Source organism: Lepisma saccharinum, chromosome 14 (genome assembly GCF_977018435.1).
Source record: "Lepisma saccharinum chromosome 14, izLepSacc3.1, whole genome shotgun sequence".
NCBI classification, from domain to species: Eukaryota; Metazoa; Arthropoda; class Insecta; order Zygentoma; family Lepismatidae; genus Lepisma; species Lepisma saccharinum.
Window position 1 is genome coordinate 26,458,477 of NC_139242.1, and position 23,870 is coordinate 26,482,346.

General features: G+C 35.6%; 1 protein-coding gene across 1 annotated transcript in view; it reads left to right on the forward strand.

The window, feature by feature from the left end:
* The window catches only part of LOC145998739 (cyclin-L1), a 64,328-nt gene that overhangs the window by 14,177 nt on the left and 26,281 nt on the right, over positions 1-23,870 (forward strand). Inside the window, exon 3 of the mRNA XM_083135285.1 lies at positions 17,650-17,770. Within this exon, the coding sequence (XP_082991411.1) occupies positions 17,650-17,770 (121 nt within the window). The remainder of the gene's footprint in view (positions 1-17,649; positions 17,771-23,870) is intronic.

Sequence of the window (23,870 nt, forward strand, 5' to 3'; positions counted from 1 at the left end):
AAACATTCACGAAACGAGTGTTAGTGTTTCCAACCTAAAATAAAAGGATGAAGGTCCTAAAAGCCCCAGAATTTTTAATTCTGTCGAGTGTTACATATATGTAACAGCGGCCAAGTAAAGGTTAAGTGTATAAAATCCCTCATTCCCCCCAAAAGTGAACATTCATGTTTTTGAATATTCAAGGTCAAATTCACATCAAGTGGCATGGAAGTAAAAATTTAAATATTTTCACATAAAGCTTTTTTTTATGAAAAGTATGCTCCCTTAGCTTCAAGATAAGCCCAGGGTGAAATTTACACCACAATCAGAAGAAAAGTTATGAATTGTTTTTGTTAACCTTGTAAGCCTGAATTTTACATTTTTTTTAATATTGCCAACCCTGCTGTATGAAAACCATGTATCACTGTTGGCTGAAATTTTACCCATGTAAGATACTTAATGTCTCGTACCGTTTTACCAAGTTTCATTAAAATGTGAGATGGTCAGGTTGAAAATTGCAAGTTTTTGTGTAGTGATTTGGCATGGAATTACCCTAGTGTAAAACGATTTGGGTATGTTTGGAGGGTGTAGTAAATATACTGCTGAATATTCTTCTACATTTACACAAAACTTGCACGAGAAAGAAGTGGTAGAAGAAGGAGTTCAGGAGGCCAAGATGGTGGTGTATTCACTCTGAAGCTATTGTACTTGTAAGTCGTTATTCAACACAAGACTACATTTCACAATTAGTGCTTTCATGTAGTACATTTTGCTCTACTCACAGTTGCAAACCATTGGTCATGGTACATGTGAACACAAGACTACATTTCTCAATTAATGCTTTCATGTGGTACATTTTGCTCTACTCACAGTTGCAAACCATTGGCCATGGTACATGTGAATTTCAAAATACATTTTCTCCTTTATATGAAATTTTCGTATGATGCAGAAGAATATCTGAAAATGAGGAAAACTGTTTGTGCGTTTTCATGTTTTTGCTCTTCAATTTTAATCATTAAACACTGTCCAAAAAGTACCGGGAATTGTTAAATAAAACACACAATTTTCATTTATTCATTTTGTCGCCTTCAAAGTAGGCCCCATTTAATGCAACACATTTGCCAGCGTTTTTCCAGTCTTTGAAAAATTTTTTATAGGCTCTTTCCGGTATGGCCTTCAGCTCCTTTCACGAATTTTGCTTTATGGCTTCAATCGAGTAAAAATGGGTACCCCGGAGTGGCAATTTTAGTTTTGGAAACATAAAGAAGTCACACAGGGCCAGATCTGGTGAATACGGTGGTTGTTTGATGGTATTTATTGTGTTTTTGGCCTTAAATTCGGTCACAACTGTCGCTCTATGTGATGGCGCATTATCGTCGTGTAAAATCCACGAATTGATCTTCCACAAATCTGGCCGTTTCTGACTGATTTTCTCACGCAAAGGCTTCAATACGGCCAAATAGTATTATTTATTGACAGTCTGTCCCTCTGCAACGAATTCATGATGCACCAAACCATGAATATCGAAGAAAACAATGAGCATCACCTTGACTTTTGAGCGACTTTGACGTGTTTTTTTTTGTTTTGGGTCTTTCGTCCTCCATTCTGATGACTGTTGACTCGTTTGCATGTAAAAATTGTAGACCCATGTCTCATCACCAGTTATGATGCGTTCCATGAATGTGGGATCAGAATTGGCGCGATCCAGCATGTCTTAAAGAGACCTGCTCACGGTACTGTTTTTGCAGAAAATTCAGCTCTTTTGGAACAAGCCATGCGGCGACGCGTCTCATGCCCAAAATATCCACCAAAATCGAACGAACAGACTCGTGGGAGATGTTAAGGTCAGTAGCTATCTCTCTTAAGCTGGAATGGCGATTATCGAGCACAATTTCCTTCACTTTTTCGATGTTTTCAACGGTTGAAGAGGTCAAAGGTCGTCCAGTACGAGGCATGTCTTCAACGATCTCTCGGCCCTCCTTGAACACTTTGTACCACTCGTAAGCCCGTGTTTGTGATAAAACTGATTCACCATAAGTCTTTTCTAACATTTTTAGCGAGTCAGCAAACAAAATTCCAGTCGCAACACAAAATTTAAGGCAAACTCTGTTCAATAATTTCGTTCATTGTAAAAATTGTGATGCACTACTGAAGTGGACTGATTCAACCTGCTGCTGTAAACAAACTGGTTGGCAGATTGCGCTCATGTTTGGCATAGTAATTAAGTGCAGAGCTACCAACTTACAGAAAAGAAGATTTTTAAAAAATCATTTGGGCGGGCCTTTTAAATTACAAATTCCCGGTACTTTTTTGATAGAAGGTATATACATTTGAAAATACTGTGTTTCACAAACAAGTGATTTTAAAATCCCTAATTTTAATCATAGAGGTCAAGGGTTAGTACCTGCCTGATTTGGCATGGATTCACTCCTATGCAGCATTGCTAGATGGCACATAATGGTTCAGATCCAATTTAAACTGTAGGTCCAGTTCCGATTAGCCTTACTGTTCCTAAAGTGGACTTAAAACACCAACTCAATCAAAACCTCTGGGTTATACAATCCCGTTAGCTTTCGATGGAATTGTTACAACCCTGAAGTGTCAGTGACTGTATCTGGATTTTTCAAGATAATGCACTCAACACTCTCAAAATGCAAATTGTGTAATTTACTTGAATTGATTTCTTTTTTGGAATATTAGTCAGGAAATAAACTACTTGTGTGATTGTAGTTAGACAGATCAAATAATAACTCAATGCAACATAAATTAATTCATTTTATTGACCTGTCTTGCCATGAGTAACAACCAAAATGGCCCATCAGTTTCTTGGAAATTATGAAATGTCAATTTTCGAAAATTGATACCTTAGCAAAGGGTAGCTTAATGCAGCATAAATAATTTTGATTGGTCTGCCTGCCTATTTGTTATTTTTGTATTCTTCCTTTGGCGCACTATCTCCCGAGGTGGAAGATATCCAACCAGTTATGGGGTAACGTGTGGCCACACAACAAATCCCCAGTCGTTGTTTCCGTGACAGTTACGCTGCTCATTCTTAGCTCCTCAATTTCCTCACAAGTGGGTGGCCACTTGTCCATACACAGGCCAAAATCTCGGGAGAAAAGCTATGCTTTCCCCTGAAGACTTGAACCTGCACATGTCCCCCAAAGCATGATGCCTTATACCGCACAGCCATGGTGCGGGATGAAGGTATAACATTACTGGTATGAAAAAAATACATATTTATTGCTACTAATTTTTAACAAACTTTTTTTCAAAGACAATCTTTTTCCAAGAAAGATTATGCATTGTCATATAAAACAAAACAGATGAAGGGGGTATTACTTTTCAGTGACCATTTATTGCTGGTATATTTAATTTTTACACATATTAAAGACAAAAGAATTTGTTCACAATGTGTGACAATTGACGTTTCAGCAGGAGACCTCTGGTTTTCAAAATTACCTAAAAACTATGCATTTTTTTGTCCAAAGTGGAGCGGGCAGCTTTACATTCACCCCCCCCCCCCCCCCCCAGTTCTTTACTGCTTTCATTTGATGTTTACGAGTTTATGAAAAACATAAAATGTTTATTTTCTCAAACTTTTTGGCACAGCACAGTTGGACGCCAGGAGTCCCAAGGTTGAATCCTGACCTGACCGTTCTTTGTGACTGTCCCTTGATCATATCGCTCATCTTCATCATTGCGATTAGCCAAAAATTGCAGAAAAGCAACACTAAATAATAAAAATGAAATCAGACTTTTGGGGGGATGGGTGCTGTAGCCCATCGGCTCCCCCCTGTGGTTACACCTGTGATTGCAGGTGATAATGCTTAAAACTCAAAATCTTCAAATACATTCAGTTTGAAATACGAGAATATTTGGTGCAATTAAAATTAGACCAGATACTAACAAATAATTTCAGTAATGAACAATAACTTACTATTATTCACTTTCTCCTTGGCATCGAATCCTTTGAAATTGGGATTAAATACAGTATATTCCTCTACCCATTCGTTTTTCTTTCAATTTTTCTGTTTATACTCCTCCAATGTTGTATCACAAATTGCTTTCCTCTTGTTCATCTCATCTATAAACTGTTTGGTTTCAAGGCTTAAATCATCCATTTTCACATGAAAAGTTCTATGCAACTAGACTCAGTAATCCAACAGACTGGTTGGGAACGTTGATGTATTGGTTAGCACAGACCACTACGATGCCAGGGATCCTGGGTTCAAATCCCAGCCTTGGTGTAGGTGTTTTTCTTGATTGTTCCTTCATCATATTGAGACGATTAGCTAAACGTTGCAGTGACTCTAAATAACAAACAATATAATAAGAATAACATTGATGTCTGAATTGGTCGAAGGCAGAAAATGCTACGTTTGCGTAAATTGACCCATTAGCTGCCATGTACTCTGAAAACTTTTTTTTGTTTGCTTCTGGCATTTGTAGGTTGTTTTTCAAAATACACGGCAATGCATAAAATGAACCATTTGTTTCCACTGTTTTACAAAACTGGACCACTTTTTTCATTGTGCAATGGATCCCAGATAATTTCCACATAAAAGGGCCAATAAACTATGAAAAAGATAAATTCTTTCATTGTTTTCATCTGGCAACAATAATGCTGGATTTTTATGTGTAACATATACATGGTACATTGTATATGTAGCTATTGAGCATTTGTGTAGGTATGAAAGGAGCACAGGTAATTAAGATACATTTATTATTAGTTACTACTTTATATTAGAATTAGATATATTTTAAGTATGTTTGGCTTAGTCAAAACAAGCAATTGTACAAAAATGAATGTATACTTTGGTACAGTGAAGATCTCATAGACAGGGGATTATCTCTCTGCGAGATCAAGGTGGATAAGGTATGTATTGTTGTATAGAACACGTAGCTTATATTATGATGCTCTCATTTTGCATTTTATTGTTTAGATGTTATCCATAAAGTCTCCTAATTCTCTTTCCTGTACATAAGACTGTAGCTCAAAACATAAATGTCCATTCAGTTACAGCTTTGATATCAACTAATGTGATAGGAGACCACAATAGAAAGTGTTAAAAAGAATCACTGCAAGCAAAACATAATTGTCAATTATGAGATGACGACATTAGAAGACATTTCCATGGGCACTACAAATATGTGCTACAAGGAAACTTCAACTCAACATAAAGAAAAAAAACTTAAAATGTAGAAGTATGCTATATTTTTCTTTTTAAGAGTGGTAAGGATATCAGGAAAGAAAAAGTGTGTTGCACAGACTTTGTAGAAATAGAGTGTATGTTCCTGTACATGGGTATACATACACAAACATTAGCTGATGGCCTACACATTTAGAAGAGTAGTGGTAGAACAGCCACAGGCTGAACTTCGCCCATGGATAAAGGATTTCTAAAGAAGTAACCACTGTGGCTACATTCACTTAATGTCATTGTCATATATTGACAAGAAGTAACCACATGACTAAGAATAGCATTGATATTGATGTGTCCCCAAAAGGTGACTCGTGATGGTACATATAGGCAGGCATCCCTTTGAATTAACCATTCAAATTGTTGACATTACTTTTTGTTTTGCTTGCATACACCACTTTGTCATCAATATTGTATGAAAGTGTATTTACCATGATGCCCTAAAAGAGAAGAAAAATTATTATCAGGAAAGTAAGTGTGAGGTTTGTGGTTATTCATCTATTGGATTATATATTAGTGTGCAGGTGAAACACAAATATTTATTAAGTACGAGGGTCATCCAGAAAAAATTAACATTTTGGTGTGAAACTCAAACTACAAATGATGTGTGCAAATAATTTATGGTACAGAAACTACATACCTTACTATACTTTTGCACATATTCGCCATATCCATTCAAGCACTTATCATGCATGATACCGTCATTGTATTCTATTGCTGCCAATGTGCTTTCCAAAAAGAAGGAACATTCAACTGTAACACGCAGCACACTCCAACTAAGCCCCCTTAGTTTGAGCCAAGCAGCAAGACCGTGCAGTACATGTAGGGAATTGAGCTATGAGCCCTGAACATGAGACAAAATTCCAAGCATGAGGTGCGGAGTGTGATAAGGTTTCTGAATGTGAGAAAAGTTTGTGCCATTGAAATTCGTAAGGAAATAACGGAAGTGTACAGTAATGATGTGGTGAATGCCACTTTGCCACTGCTGATGAAATTTAAAGCTGCTGTCACTACAATGTTGAATACATTGGCGGCAACCAAGTACAATTATGGTATCAACAAACTGCTTTAATGGATATGGCGAATATATGAAAATGTAGCGTGTATGTACTTTCTGTACTATAATTTTTTTGCACAACTTTTCTGGATGACCCTCGTAACAGTACTTGTTTGTGAGAGAAAAGTTTTCAGTTACTCACTTTGTAGTTAATAAATGAAAATTAAATATTTTTTTTCATCATCAAATCAAGAAATGGTCATTGGACAGGTTGGATTGAGAAATTATTAATGGAAAGTTCTATTTATTATTTGCACATGTGCGTGTTTCATGTATTTGTGTGTGCAAGTCTTCATTTGAATCTTATTTGTCTTAATTAGTACTAATTTTTATCTTGATGTATGTAGGCTTCTACGAAGTTTACTTTTTTTATTACAACATTTGTTTAAACTGATTAATAGAATAGTCTTGGAATTATTGTTCGTACATTGTTTAATTATACAGTTAAAGGAAAAAGAGATAGCATCATCCTTTGCAGATCTTGTAGTCACCACAGGAAGTGGATTCTTGTACTTGACTCGTAAACACTAGTGCTAGTTGTGTTAAACTGCTTTCTTCATTCACTGGCATACGTGATGGCAGTCTTGCTGCAGGTAAGTTATAATATAAGATTCTTACAGCCAATTCTGTCTTAATGTTTATCAACAGAATTTTGTGAAGCATCATCTGCCTTCAACTTTACATTGTACAATTCTTGCAAAGTATAATGTGTAACATAATTATGGTTTCAGTAAAGAAAAAAAGGTGTTTCTTCAATATTATCCTGAGGTCAACTGTCAAGCTGATCAAGGTTCCATTTCTAAAGGGTGACATATTTAATTTGCGGCAGTGTGTATACTTTGTTACTTTCCAGTAATACTTCCAAAATGTTCTTTTCGACTGCTTTTCTTTCAAATAATTGAGTTCATATATTCCATTTTGAGCCAACATCCATGCTGGAGTGGTTAGCCAGCATGCTATGATGCCACAAGTCCCAGGTTCAAATTCCAACGTGGACATGTGTTTTTTTGCGAGTGTCCCTTCATCTATTTCATCCTCATCTTGCAATTAGCCAAAAGTGGCAGGAAAGGAATGCTAAATAACATATATACAAATACATTTTCCAAAATCAAAATTGTTGGTTCTGTCTGTTGTCCTTATGTGGGAAGAATGTTTCATTGCAGCCTTTGCTTTTACCAAAAGTATAGAGATTTTAATATGGTTTTGACTTGAGCTACATGTACTGATTTTACTACTGATCTTCTCACAAATAGTTTTCATGACATTTTTTAATTTGCAAGCCTTATGTTTTGTTGCCATTTTATGGTGTGGGATCCAGAGTAAATGCTGATGCACTCAGCCAATAGTAGCATTCATCTTTTAAAAGACATCTCAAACTTCAGCATGAAAATTGTCTTTTATACAGTGAGTTGTAGTGATTATTCATCACATAATTCAATTTCATCACTATTTATGAATGTTCTTCATCTTTCATATCTGATAGGCTGCAGTTCTGAAGCACAAAGTATATGTTTTCAAATTTGTTCCAGAAGTGTTGGTAATATTTCTGGCATCTGCATGTTGCAGAGTATTGCAAATCAATTGTGCCTTTTATTTTCTGTCTCGGGAGCACTGGATCATCTGCAATACCAGACAGTCCATAGATTATTTCTGTCTTCCTTATTGATTCCTTTCTTCTTTATTATATAAAAAAATGCATATTTCACATTAAAGGAGACTTACTTCTGAATGCAGTGTCAGCATTTTACTTATGTACCACTGATACAAATTTAAATCTTTGCAAATGGCGCAGGTATCCATATTATATATTTATTATTACCACGGATTTCTAAGTAAATTTCACTACCTACCTATAACTTTGATATTTTTCTCTCTATTCTGAAATGTAAATAGTTCATAGTTTGCATGTAGTTGAATGCTTCCAGAATAATCTATTTTAATGTATCTTTAATTTCTAGAATTATCCATCGAAGCCAACTACTATACGTGTTTTACATGGGTGAACAACATTGATAGAGTATGCATAATATTTATATATTTATTCCATTAGCAAAGAACTTAATGTTGCACTTTTCAGACTAATTCATCAATATTATCTGACATATATTAGTATTTTTACACAACTTTATCTTCGAAGTTGAGTGAAGAAACTAACAAAATTGCAATACAAATGAATAGAGGTTAAGCTGTATCTGTTCTTTTAAGTCTCAAACTTGGGACTTGTCATAACTTCACTAAATTGTAATCCTACGTTAGTGTTGCTTTGTAAAAGCGTATTTTAGTATACTTCATGTCCAATGTTCTGCAGAAAAGTGTAAAATGCCGTTAGTTTTGCATCATTGTTTACAAGTAAACTTAAAAGAAGGGATTACAATAAAAACTATAGTTCATTTATTCATTCATTATTCTCTGCTTAGTGGGCAAGTTTTTCACTCAAGGCTTTCCTATCTAGTATCATGTGCTTCATTGCATTTTTTCCACAGTACTTCGAAGTTTATTGTTCATTTTAGTATATCATGTATCACACAATTCTTAGCCATTGTCCCAACCAAGTTCTTTTTTTTTTTATCAGCTCTTTCCAGTGCTGGATTGTTGCTTCATTCTTCACATTTCTAGAAATTCTAGCAACTTTACTTCTTCATAGCATCCCACTTTCCTTGCCTTAGATGCTACTCCATGCAAAGCACATCATTATTCTTTTCCTCAGTACTTGGTCCAAAAAGTCTACAAAAACATATTTATTAAAGTATTTGACCATTGCTATTCCTGCTTTGATTTCCTAACTACATCTCATGTCTCCGCATATGATCTCGAAATGAAGCTATCCACTAATTCCATTGTTTCATCATAAATTCTCATGTTAATGTTACTCATTTTTCTTCTAGTAATCACTGCCTTCGTCTTGTTCATATTTATTTTCATTCCATGCTGCTCAAGAGTGTTCTATTTTTTATTTTTACTTTTTTAAAGTACTGTTCACCATTTTATTCTTCTGCCAACAAGGAGGCCATATAGTCCATAAATCTGACACACTTATTCTTCTTTCTCCTATTATTACCCCTTCAGTATTCTGGAAAGAGTTTTGACTAATATTTCCAAGTATGTATGTATGGAAGAATGTAGGTAATGGTTACAGCATCATTCACACTCCTCTCCAGATTGCATTTCCCTCTATAATATTTGTCTGTTATCACTTTAATTCAGTTTCATGCACAAATTGCTTTTGATCTGTACAGATTTTCTTCAGGATCTCTTACAATTTCAATTCATATTGAATTTTGGCAGCTCATTATTCATATTCTTTGTTACTGGTTCATCAAAATAGAACCAACCTCCCCAATGGTGTGGTGGTAGCGTCGTCACCTTGTAATCAAGGGGTCTCTGGTTCGATACCCGATGGAGACACACAGTGGTTCGGATCCCACTTTAAACTGTAGGTTCAGTCCCAATTAGACTTAATGTGCAGAAAGTTGACTTAAAACACGAACTCAATCAATCAATCGAAATAGAGCCATGTCTCTCAGGAATTTTTCTCCTAGCATTTCAGTTTCCTTATCTTGCAAATTTTTTTTAATACTTTTCTGTCCAGCATTTTGTATTGGAAGAGAGCAGCTTTCCTCACAACAGCTTTTTGGTACAGATCCATAGCTGGCTTCAGTCTTTAAAAATGCACTTCTTTGGCTGACCAACTTGTCAAGAAAAATGAGACAAAACACTGGATTGGTCACTTGCAATATCTACCATGAAACCAGTACTCCAAAACTAGCTTACTACTTACTAGTGTGCAACGATCTAATCTGGAATCTTTCCTGGATTTTTAAAATTTTACAGCAACCGGCAAATTTGTCGTCTCACCTAAACTCATGCTTTACTAAGAATATTGAGCTGGTAACCCCGGTTAACTAAGTTATTTGAACAAGATCATAATAAAGTAACCAGCCACTTGACATAAGTGCACAACATTACTAGATCAGTGTGTGGTCTTGGACTTCTAGAGTTTCTAAAATTGGTTGCAATTAAAATGTTTCAGTTCCACAATGGATTAAGTGAAATGAGCTCTTTGTATAGCTTTAGGGAAGAAAATAATTTTGTTTAAATTTTTTCACTGTATGTTGCCATTTCTGTTTGTTGGATTACTTCCAAGGCATGGTAAAGTTAACATTTATATGTTTCTGTAAGTTGTATTATTTTTGATACATTAGCAGTTTTGCATAAATCTTCTATTGCATACATCTTAAAAATGAATTGGTTGAGATTTTATAGATATTGTTGAGGATGACTCGTGTAGGAACTGTAAAGTACTCTTCTTATTTTAATTAAATTTTATTTAATTTCGGCAACCGTCCTCTTTTGCAGTAGATACGGTGATGCCAATATCATGGAACACCAAAATCTACCATGATGTTGCTGATAACTCTTGGATCTACCACCATGCCAGCCACCATACCGATGGGAGTACTTGTTTTGCTTCATGTTGGTAAAATGTGAAAATCACTCACTGAAATAAAATGAGCATATAATTCTGTGTAATAGTGATTTCTATCATTTCGACAAATTTGAGGGCGAGGGGGCTGCAAATTTAACTTGTTATTTAGAATGTTCATGTGAAAGGCTAGATACAATTATTTGTAATTTTATATTACCCCCCCCCCCCCTTTGTTTTGTTTGTTCTAAGTTCATGAAGTAAATATTAACAATTGGTTAAAGGTTGATACAGGCTTGGTCAACATGCTGCACACTCGTATGCACATGTAGACTGCAAAATGACCAGCATTGCAAGAGGGGAAGGAAGGAGGGAGGGAACAGGCAGGGGGCTACGTCTATGACATTTGTGCAGTATGCATGTGGCAGTAGCATCAACTTTTGAGAAATATTGGGTGGGCTGAACTCTTGAGAGATTTGTTTTATAATTTATGCAATAATACATGCCATAAGTAGGCTGAGGATATGCTGTAATATGCCTTGGGTGGGGGGAGGTGGGGTCCTGATTTACTTTTAATACCAATTTCAGTCCATTTATGAGAGGAAGACATGAATTTTATACTGGCTATTTTTGCCTATTTTGAACATAAAGTGCCTATTAGAAGGTAACTGCTTTTTGAGTCTGTAATCTGGAAAAATGAAAATCTGTCTTATCACCATTTTTAATGACTACTTGGTATTGTTCGGTTCTTTTTGCATGCCTGTTTTTAAGACCATCCTGGTTATAAGCACTAATCCTGCCTTTCCTAATAACAATGTGACCGTGGATAGTGTAAAGAAGATAAGATACTGGAAAGCATCATATTGGAGATGTAAATTTCCTTTAAGTGTATAAGGGTGAAACAGTCTGTTTTTTAAAAAGTGGGGATATTCTTTCTAAAATAAAACATGACATAACAACAACAGGTTTATTATTGGTCACACAGGGGAACATTTGTGGCAATCACTCAACACAATGAAGATACTGAAAATTTCTAGTAAATCCTTTTTCTTTCAGGCTTAGCAGCATGTAATATGGAATGATTCATTAAGCTTGAAGTATTGTTGCATGGTATGATGAAATTAATTTTGAACATGCAACACATTATGTGTTTGAATTATCTTCATACGAGGGAGTTTTCATAAGTTTCCAGCCTGAAGGGAAGTATCGGAATAGATGAAAAATCTTTTTAGGATGTTGTGAGTCAATGTTTCAGAGCATGTTGTGCAAAATTTGAGACAAATACTGCAAGTAATAGTTTCATGTTACGAGTTTAAAGTAACCATTACAAGGCAGAGTGTGCAGTTTTCCAAGTTGGAGGAGAGAGCTATCACCAAGTACATCTTGAAGAATATGGGAGGCAAGGAAATATACCATGAATTGACACAAACATTGCTCAATTACTGTCCTTCATACAGCACCGTAAAATAGTGGGTGGCAGATTTCAGGAGGGGGAGAACAAGCACAGAAGATTAGGAAAGGCCAGGAAGACCCAGAACAGTAGTAACTGAGAAAATTTTTTGATAGTGCCCACGACCTGATCCTTGCAGACAGGAGGATTGGTCTGCAATGTGTAGTAAATGCACTAGGCATCAGTTTAGAGTGGATGCACTACAAAATACTTTCTGCGAAGTGGGTGCCCAAACTTTTGACAGCTGATCACGAGCGGAGAAGGGACTGCTAAGAAACTGTTGGACCATTTTTCACATAGTGCAGCCAGTGTTATTGAACGAATAGTGTCAGTGGATGAAACTCCATTGCATGTATGATCCTGAGACAAAATATCAATCCTTGCACTGATGACATAGTGCATCACCATGGCCCAAAAAATGTGACCGACAGAAATCTACAGGAAAAGTAATGGGTGTGATATTTTGGTATTGTGAGGGGATAGTATTCAGCGTAGTATCTGGAAAACGGCACCACGTTGAATGCTGAACGTTATGTGGTCATGTTAGATCAGTTACAGGCATCATCCTCTTCCTCCAAGACAATGCTCTTTGCCACAATGCAGAACTCATTGACCACCATCCCCTCCATCTGGTCCCCAAAGACTATTTCCCCAAACTCAAAATGCACCTAAAATGTACTGAATTTAGATACACCAGTGACGTCATTTCATCAGGAGAGGCATGGTTTGCAAACCAAGATATAACCTTCCATTACCATAGGTTAGGATAGCTGCCAAGTGTGTCAACTTGAAAGGGAACCATGTTGAATAAAATGACATTCATTTTCCAGGGATGCCATTATTTCTTTCAGAGGCCGGAAACTTATCAAAACCCCTCGTATATGTGCAAACAGAGTTATACAAGACATGCCTTAACCATTAGTGTTGGAAGTATTTGAGATGTCATCAATATCGGATAATCTCATGCCTTATGTTCCGAACTTTTAGAATTGACCATATATGATTTGCATACACTCAAACTTTTAGAAAACCCAAAGGATAAATCTGGAGACGACAGCTTTGTGGGGTGCATTGTCATTTTACGTATTTTTCGTGTGTTGCATAAAAATGTGTCATCGGCTAAAGGTTAAAAGTTAATACAAACTACTGTATAGTAGTGTAGGCTTACTTATATAAGTACCATGATATCCAGGTGTAATTTTTATAAAAGAAAAAATTCATAAATTTGCAGTAGAAAACCTGGTAACAGGTAAGTTTTTAATGTTGATCTGCAAGGATGATGATGTCTCTGTTGTTTTTAAATATTGCATTTGTGTGAAATGGTAGGTATTTTGTTTCTCTGGCAACGTGACCATATGAACTATGGTAACTATGATGATTGCTTGTTCTTGAGAAGAGTTATTTGTAGAATTTGTTCATCTATTGTGAATCACATTTCAAAGTTGAATTTGTGTGTGTAAACATTTTATTTACATATAAGTTACTTTACCATTTAAAATTGTAATAACTTTTAGTTTGATATTGTGTATTTTACAACAGATTTTTTTTTTTTTGTAATGTACGAAAATGCTATGTTAGTGAAGAATGTGAAAGCACATTAGAAAGTTACCCATTCTTCCAAAATTTGCCTTGGGAGTTCCACTGTGGCTCTTGGAGCACTGATTTGGATAATTGAACACAATGTTTTTTATCAATGGTGGATTTGTTCATAATAAATTCCAGGGAACTAATATTAAACAATATATAATAGTAACCTAAATTTACCAAATTTTTTAATAAAGAGTCTTGGGCCACTTCATGTGTATTCGTGTGTGTACCATATTGATTTTGGCTTGCAATACTGTTTGGATTATTGGTAAAATTGTCAATAGTTATAGTAATTTGATTCTATAAATAGTATGTAAATGACGTGAGAAAATTTATGTGAAAGTTTAATTGATGTACTCTGGTTTGTAAAATACGACTTTAATGTGCACCTTTTTTTTCCCAAAGGAAGAAAATATCGGACAAATGTTAAGGAATGATTGAATGAATCTCTCGTGTTCTTCATGAAATGCTTTCTATTTATATTGGATTGCTATTTGGTATTTGTGTACGGTATTAGTGTTGCTAACAATTTCATGATCATTCCTGTTTATATCAGCATGGTAAATTAATTTGCTTAGCAATTCAATTGAAAGTTCAAATCTTTTCTGTTGTGGCAGGAACAATTTAAATAACATTTGAACACTTGCCCTGGCAGATTAACATAAGCTTGCTTAATATGCAAGGTAAAATCGTATCAGATTGGTAGAGAACAGTGATTAGCTATCATTATTTCCTAGTGATGAATTTAACAGGAAGCCTGCTCGCTGAATAGATCTGTACAACAGACTGGATATTGGAGAACTGCTTACTTTGATCATGAACAGACTGTCTCATGATGGCCCTGTCTGCCCATGCACATAGTTTTTATCGCTGCACTGGACATTGTATTAATTCTGTGCAAATTATTATGAGCAGCTTCGTGGTTTTGTAAACTGTTGTGAGAGTATCAAATCCATGCTCCTTGTTTTATCTATCGCATGACCAACCTAATGCTTCTCCATTTTATGATGTTCAGTCAGCAAACATTAATTCAATTATCATATAATGATTGTACGTCACCATGTTTCTCTATCAGTGTTCAGGTGATCATTAACTTAATTCATGACCATAAGTGAAATAACCTTGATGATTTGAAGAAATTTATTGTTCCTGTGAGTTGGAGGTGATGAGATATTAAATAGATTATAACGCCATTAAGCTTTGTTTCCATGATTTGAAAAACTCCATATGCTGACCAAGGCAGTAATTTTATTATAAAACCTAAACTAAATGTAACGTTTCAACCTTCTAGCAAGGTCTTCTTCAGACTCTGCACCAAGTACAAATGTAACAAGATGCAAAAACAGGAAGATACATATACCCAAACATTACTCCCCTCCAGACTATTAGAAAGTTGTTCTGGAACATTCTAGCAGGTGGCTTTCCCTTGTCAACTGTACTTTCACCTAAAAGGCTAATCATATTTACTTCCATCTAGAATGTGGTTGGACTCTTTATCTCACGCTCTTTTTCCTTCATTCTTCTTTCTTCCTCTTGTCCTTTCCACTCTTTCTAACACCTTCTTCCATTCTTTGTTTATCTTCAGTCCCCCATTCCAGTTCATTGTGTCTTCTTCACCTTTTTCCTCTATTTCCTTGGCCTCCTTCCATTTTCTCACTAGTATTCTCTTCTCCCTTCCTATCTACTTAGCCATAGTCATAGACATAGAGTGGGATGAGGCTAAGCAGATAGGAAGGGAGACGAGAATACTAGTGAGAAAATGGAAGGAGGCCAAGGAAATAGAGAAGAAGACACAACGAACTGGAATGGGGGACTGAAGTTAAACAAAGAATGGAAGAAGGTGTGAGAAGAGAGAAAGAGGAGAGAAGAAGGAAAAAGCATAAGATAAAGAGTCCAACCACATTCTAGATGGAAGTAAATATGTTTTAGCCTTTTAGGTGAAAATACAGTTGACAAGGGAAAGCCACCTGCTAGAATGTTCCAGAACAACTTTCTAATAGTCTGGAGGGGAGTAATGTTTGTGTATATATATTGTCCTGTTTTTGTATCTTGTTACATTTGTACTTGGTGCATTACATTTGTACTTGGTGCAGAGTCTGAAGTAGACCTTGCCAGAAGGTTGAAACAAGTTTAGTTTGTTTTATAATAAATAAATTACTGCCTTGGTCAGCATATTGAGTTTATTAAATAGATGTTGCAAAGTATTGTTTTTGTCCTTGCATGCTTTTTCACTAAACTTAATATAATATTTACAATAAATTAGGGTGAACAAGGTAAATCATCGTTCAAGATCTTAATGAATGTTGTGCATATAAAGTTCAAATATAGGAATGAGTTCAAATTCAAAGGAGTCCTCACTTCCTTCTTCCAATTCCTTCATATTGCACATTATCTGTATATCACTAAAGAGGAAATTGCAAGAAATTCAGGAGCCCTGTTTGATACGATTGAATGCCTTTAAACATGTTAATTTTTGTAGCTAAGATTGGAAGTGATAATCAGCAGGTTAGCTGAATAAATATATATATTTATTTGTGTGTGTGAAAGATACAGGTGCTCTTTGTAAGTTAGTTTCCTGTGGTGACAATGATATTGATAGTTAACCATAAGAGGTACAGAATATCCTTCATACATATTCATCTATATTTGTTTTGTATGTGTGTACAAAATGAGACTGAAATAGAAAACACTGGAAAAGTTAAAAAAAATTCTCAGCAGTGTGCCACATTCTTAGGTATAGGAGAAAAATTGTGAAAATGGAAGTGAGCATTGAACCTGCCACGTGCACCATCTTCCTCTTACACCTGATAATGGGGTCAACTGCTGTCAAAAATGAACTTTTCTAGTGTTTGGTGAGAGTTTTCTATTTCCCTATTTTTTAATACTAGTCCTTTAGCACCTCACATGTACAGTGTAGAGGGCATTAAGGTGAACAACTTTTCTTCATAATGGTTTGCTGTTACAACCTTCTTTTAATGCTGGAGCCAATCAAAAACAGAAATTTCCAATTGCATGCTTTCACTATTCTGTTATATGAAAGGAAAAAATATACATTGGTAACCATGAAACTTATTGCATGCTTGCATGCATACAGGGTAAGTTTTCTTTTTGAAACTTGTCGCATCAAAAGAAGGCATCAGTAAAATATTAAGATTTATTTGCCTTAATGTCCCCTTTACACTGTGAAAGTTTGTCAGTATTGTATGCTAATGCCTTGATATAGTGATCTCTGAAATTATGAATAAATTATATAATTTGCTTCAACCTCAAACATTACAAGTAACTTAAGTACCATTTTTTTTAGAACTTTTTATTGATTTTTATGAACATGTTTTTGTCCTGTTGATTTGAATTTTCTGTATTCTGCAAAGGTGGGGGTAGGGACTGGTGGATTTTTGGGGGCTTACCATTTACAAATACATGTTGGGCACTATCTAGCATTTTTAAAAGGTTTGAAAAGTGTAATACATAAGGAGTTGATGTTTGTTTTCAAGTTTGTAAGAAACAAATAGTGCAGCATATCTTGGCTCTGGCTGGTTGTAATTATAATTAATTTTAATGTTTAAAATATAGTTTTTCAAATTTACTTGGACTAATTTTTCTTCTTTAGCTATTCAATTGCTGCTTGGAAATTGCTACTGTAGAAATCATATAATGAACAGATGTTGACATAATCTCTGTATATTATGAATTTTAAACTCTAGGGTAAATGCATTTACCCATTGTTAATCAAGATATTGTGACATTGCTAGACATGAAGACCTATTATGGCTATTGTTTATATCATCACAATTCTAAATAAATGATTCGTGAAGTTTTAGTTCATTGTTATATTTTTAATGGTTTTGAAGAAACTTCAGTTCTTGTTTGCAACGGTTCTCTGCACTTTGTCATATGTGTTTCAGAATTTTTTAGATCATAAACTGAAGTAAACAATTTCTCTTTCCAGAACAATTCAACCTATGATCTTGGATCAGAATTACATAGCTCTGAAAACTCAGGTCATCAAGGCAGAAAGACGTGTTCTGAAAGAACTCGGATTTTGCGTCCATGTCAAACATCCACACAAGGTAGTGTATTCATTTGTTTCTATATTGAAGTGCAGTGCTTAACATTGTGGCAACTCTTTTTTATTTGCTAAACTTTTGAACACTTATCTGAATAGAGGTGTGCAGAGTTATTTGTCATAGGGTTTTATATGTGAATGCCAAATGTGTAACTTGGGATATAAAATTGTTCTTTTAATGCCTAATGTTTTGATAAAAAAATTAATCCCTTTTTTAAGATTCTCACCTGAAAATATTAGAAACAGAATTTTTTATTAGTATTGATTACACGCTGAAAAATCTTATGTATAGTGAAGAGATTTATTTGCTATTTTGGCTCCAACCTTGTGCATAACGCCAAAGGTAATGCGACAGTTTGTAATGGTCTTCCTTATGTGCTCAGAGCTAAGGTGATCTAGTTTATTTCCATGCATCCAGTTGATTGAAGTCTGAGTAACCCTTAAGCTATTTGAACCAGACAGTCTCGAAAAAAATTACCTGAAATAACGGGGATCAAACTTGGGGTCTGCTTCAATCATTGTGATGATTATTTTTAAAATATACAAATTAAAAGAGTTGCCATATATGTTGCACTTATCTTGTGGGTTATGGGGAGGGCAATAATTTTATGGTTCAGCGGTTATTGTATATTTAATGTGTTTGTTTGAGACTGTATGCATGCTGTTTAGAGGAGAAAATAGTTTTCCATAACTTTATTGCTTTAGTCAGCATTTGTGTTTCTAATTTCAATTGAACTTGTTTTTCGAAGATCACAGGATTGAGCTGCAGGACACAGAAATTAATATATAATTGCAAATTCCTTCAGTCACTTTAATAGTATAGAGAAACATATCAAAAAACTTTATGTGTGTGGACTAAAGAAGCACTTTGTGCTGGCTAATGTGGGAGGAGGCTAACATTTCATGCTCTTTGGAAAAAATTAGCATTGCCTCTTTTTGTTCAAGTTCTGCAACGAGAGTGCTAAGTTGTGTTTACATAAAGTGTTACTTGTTCTCCAAGAATTTAATTTAACTTTTGGCTTAGGCTAAACATCATTATTTCAGTTATGGTGCCATGGCTAACAAAAGGTTATTGAATTTAGAATTTAAAATTGAAGAAATGTGACAGGTCGTGTATGTCTATCTGGTATGTGCACTAGCATTTTGGGATTAAATTGACTAATCAGCTCCAGTTTTCACTAGAGGTTCTCGTGTCAAGTTAATTTCTATTTCAATCCTATTCAAGTTTTTTTGAATACTGAATGTGTGTAATTTGCGAAAAGCTGGCTCACTAAAAGAAAAGTTCATTCATGTTTTTGAGAAATTGAAATTCATGGTATTGGATTCAGCAAATGACACCATGTCTGTTATTTTACAACTTAGGGAGCTTTCAGACCAAAGCAACATGCAACAAAGTGTTGCACCGAACTAATAAGCAACAAGGGGGACGAATTAGTCTGTAAGCAAGCATTCACAGTGCATGTACAAAAAAATAGACAAAGGCAACATGCAAACAAGAAGCAACATGTACAGCTTATGTCTCTCTGGTTTGAAAGGTTGCACTGATTACTGAGGGTTCACTACTTCTAAGTGACATATGTTGCTTGTTTCCTGATGCATGTCACTTCTGTTTGAAAGCTCCTTTTAGTTCTGCATTACGAAAAGAATTTGAGTTAATTATGGAATGATGATCAAGTTTGATGAACTTATGAATGGAGGCACAGACTGTAATAAAAGTGCTTTCAAGAAAGGGCATTATGGAAATTAAAAGGAGTAGTTTTGTTTGTAAGGTATATATAAGTGTGCGCAAGCAAAGCTAGAATTATTCAACTATTATAGTTACATCACAGTAACATAATAGTTGAATTTTTATACAATTTAGTTCTAATTAGTGAATTTAAAGCATCTTTGGCACTAGTTTGTAGTGTACGGTATGTAAATTGATGAAAAGTTTTCTTTGGTTTAAACAAATATTGCATATAAGGTAATTTGTATCAGGTCATCCCATAAGTAATGTCGTATTTTTGCACCGTGAGAAAAAGAACGATAACTGGCCTGGAACACTACTGTTAGGACAATAGTCTCCATCGGACTCCACAACACTGCCACCTGTCAACCAGTTGTTGAAACCCCCACTGAATGAAGTCTCCAGTTTTGGAGGCAAAGAACTGGGTCACTGTTCGTCGCATGTCATCTTCATCTTGCAGTGTTTAACCGGACAGGTGGTTGTGCAGGCTGCGAAAAAGACAGTAGTCTGTTGGTGCAAGATCTGGTGAAAATGCTGGGTGGGGGGAGTTTCTTCCAGCCACATTCCTTCACCTTTGCACAGGTCCTTCTTGTTGTGTGTGGGTGTGCGTTGTCACCGTGGATGAGCAAAACCTTGTGATGAACCAGAGCAGGACATTTTTCCAACCATGCAGTCCGTAGGCGTTCCAGCTGCTGACAGTAGACATCTGCATTGATAGTCTGGTTACGTGGGATATCCCACGGATGTCCCACCAAACACTCAACATCACTCTGCGAGGATGGAGGTCCTGTTTTTGGCATAGTTCCTGCAGCTCCTCCTCTAGGTACCCACTGCCGTTTGCGTGTAATATTATGGTAGAGGGTCCACTTTTCATCCCCCGTCACCATTCTGTCCAGAAATGGCTCACATGTGTGACGGGTGAGCAGCAAACTGCAGATATCCACTCGATTCTGCTTCTGCTGAAGCGTTAACGCATGGGGTACCCATTTCCCGAGTTTCGACATGTAACCAAGGTCCTGCAGATGACGACAAACTGTTGAATGGGCCAGTTTTTCAACAGTGTGCATTGGATTTGTCTCCACCACTGCTCGCAGGGCATCGTTGTCCAGCTCAGCAGGTCTCCCTTCTCGTGGCTTGTCGGTAAGTCTGGTGTCTCCAGAATGAAACCTCTGGCACTTCCGCACATCAATAGCACCCTGCCCATATACGGCATTGATGTTTTGTGCCGCTGCGATGGCTGAATGTTCCTGGTGAAATTCATACAGCTTCACATGCCGTATGTGTTCCTCTGACACTGCCATGATCACACGTACGCCACTGTTCCAAAACGTGAAGTGGATCGTTCGCCCTCTATGCACTCATGCACAATGACGTGCCCTATATCACACAACTATGGCACGTGCCATATACCTCACAATTCACTCGTCAGATGGCATCTTTGCAGTGGTGCTCGAAAAACTACATTATTTATGGGATGACCCGATAGAATATTGACAATCTCTCTTTCTTCTGCCTTGAATGGAAAATCTGTGTCCATTTTATTTTTTACACTACATGAACTCTAGTATTTCAAATTTTATTTTTTTCACTTTAGTACTACTCTAGTTATTTGTATTTTTCTCCAGGTTGTTTTTTGTAATGAGAAAAATAAATCAACTTAGCTTCCAGCTTATAATCTAAATTTAGGTGTAGTCATGAAAATTTATTCTGTATTTGACAGACTGCAGAATTGCAGTGTTTTGCCTATCAAGCCATGAAGTGTGTCCCCTATTGAAAGAGTTTTTAGACTTTTAGAACAAGACAAGCACAATGTCTGCATGCAGTAATCTATTGGGTGCTATCTCTTATTCTTATCACTGTTCTGCACCTTCATTATCAAGCACACCAATCTGCAATATATTAGATTATCCAATGGAGCTAACTGGTTTATTATTCATAGTTACATCCATTTCGGGAGATCTCGCAATCCTTTCATCAGATGCTTGTTGATAATTATTTCTGATTTACAAATAAAAACCTGATGAAGGGAGTGTGTGTGATGAAACGAGATGCTAGAAAAGTTGATGTACTTCTAGAGAACATACATAAGTAGAAGCTATACAATGCAAACGGCAATAAGAATAATTGTCAAATATAGTTTAGTATTTATATACTCTTTGTAAAACAGAGTAATTGTTCGGGGAAAAACAACTCTGCTAGCTTTTGTATATTAATGTTATTTGTTAATTTTTTTTTGCAATTTTTAACAGTAAAAAATTCATTTCAGGTTTTCGTGTGATTACATAGCAAAGAGAGCTACCATAGCAATGTCTTAAAATATAATAAATATAATTAATGTTTTACTGTGAAATAGGCATTCATTAATTCAGTGTGTGCGTGTATGTGTGTGTGTGACAGAGAGAGAGAAAGGACGTGCATTTTGTGAATACTATTGTATGAACTGATGTCAGTTCACATTACTCCTTCACTAGATGTCAAGATACAATCCGATATTATATATCCTTGTTACAGCTCTAGTTCCAACTTTTTTGATTCGTACAATGGATACTTGCATTTTGAAAAAAATCTTTAACATGTGATTACATTTAGTGCTAAGTGTAGTTTTACTCTAATCTGCTTTGCTCTGCTAATTATTAACAGTCATAAATAATGGCAAACAATTACTCATTCCTCATACTCCATTATCGTGGAGTACAGCAGTTGGTTATAACACCAAATTTGTCATAACAAATCACAAGTCTGCCATAGGTTCAATCCCCACCACCAGCAAAAAGAAATTTGTTCATGTGGAGACTAGAGAAGAGGTGCTCTCTCTCGAAAGTGTTAGAATAAGTATAGTTTAAAGCACTAGACATTGGATGATGTCCAATTAACATTGTGTGCTAGGAATCTCCTACTCTTGTGTTCTAATATTTACAACTATTCAGAGTAAATTTGCCAGACTTCAAATATCAGTGTCAGTAGGAAAGTTACAAGAGTGGTATAGTCATTGTCCTGTTATGTAAGAATGAGGAAATCATGAAATGAGCCAATTTGTGCAGCTTTTGTAGGTTGAGTCGAGTTAAAGTTATGACATGTATTTTGATGCCAGAATATGAATTAGTGGTGAATTTGACATAGCCTTGAAACTTTCCTGACAGCGGGAAGTGAATAAATTCTCTCTGGCTATCAAGCAGGTCAATTCTGAAACAGTTTCCAAGCTTTCGAGAGCTAATGTCACTCTTCATCTTCTACCCTGAAGTCCTGTTCCGGAATTGACCTGATCGATAGCCCGGGATAATTTATTCATGAGATATAACATCCAAAGTTGTTCGTAGATTTCTTTTGTATGATTTATTCTTGTGGTCGTATGGAGGGAGGAGAATGTGGCTACTTACTGTTTATTTTTGCTTAATTATAATTTGTAAAAACAACTTGTATTATTTTTCTTCATTAAGAATCTAGGATCAGTGGCACCAACTAAAATAATGAGGATTTTTCTGCACATTAGAAAGAATGAAGATGATGTTTTTGAACTCTTGTTAGTAATTGTGACAGTAGTACATCCTGAACAAATTCAACAAGGAATTTTTTGCCAGTTTTTCACACCAGTTTCATTGGTCTATTGACTATTATGTCAGCTACAGCGTTTTCATTTTTCTGACCATCCATTGGTCGCAGTGTTCATGATATGTCGGTCAAAAGTTTTGAAACTGAGTTCCCTACATTTGAGACTCATAAATGAAGACAGTATTCTGCAGTATTTTTTTATTTACATTTAATTGAGACTTAGTCGAGTAAATATTCCTTGTTCTTTACAAAACATATTTTTTTGTTGGCCTAAATTATGTACAGTTTTCTTTAGAGTCAGGTAAATAATGACACTAAAAGTCAGCTATAGAATAAGTGCATTAAAGGGCAATATTTCATCTAAGGTCTTCCTCTTATTTAGGCATCACCAGGCACAGACCTCATAAAAGTGGTGAGGTGGTGATGCGACAAGCCCAAATACCATATGAAGTGACCAACTCATGGTAAGATATGACAAAGTTTGTTCTAGAGGAGCGAGAACAAACAGGAATACCGCAAAATCCATCAGCAAAAGTAATCTGGTATGCTGCCTTCGTAAATGACCTAGAAGATATAAAATTCTGGATATTAAGAAATAGATAATATGGCATACATAATCAATAATACTATTCACGGCAGTCTTCATGTAGACTCTATTTCCAAGGAAAAGTCTTCATCTTTACTGTATAATTGGAGACTGGAAATAATTCGCATGAGATTTGGCATTGGATTGTAAGTAGAATCATGGTAAGAACTTTGGTATTAACTTGTAGAAGGTAAGTAATAGAGTATTCTTAGTCATTAAGAAAATATTTTTTTTAAATAACTC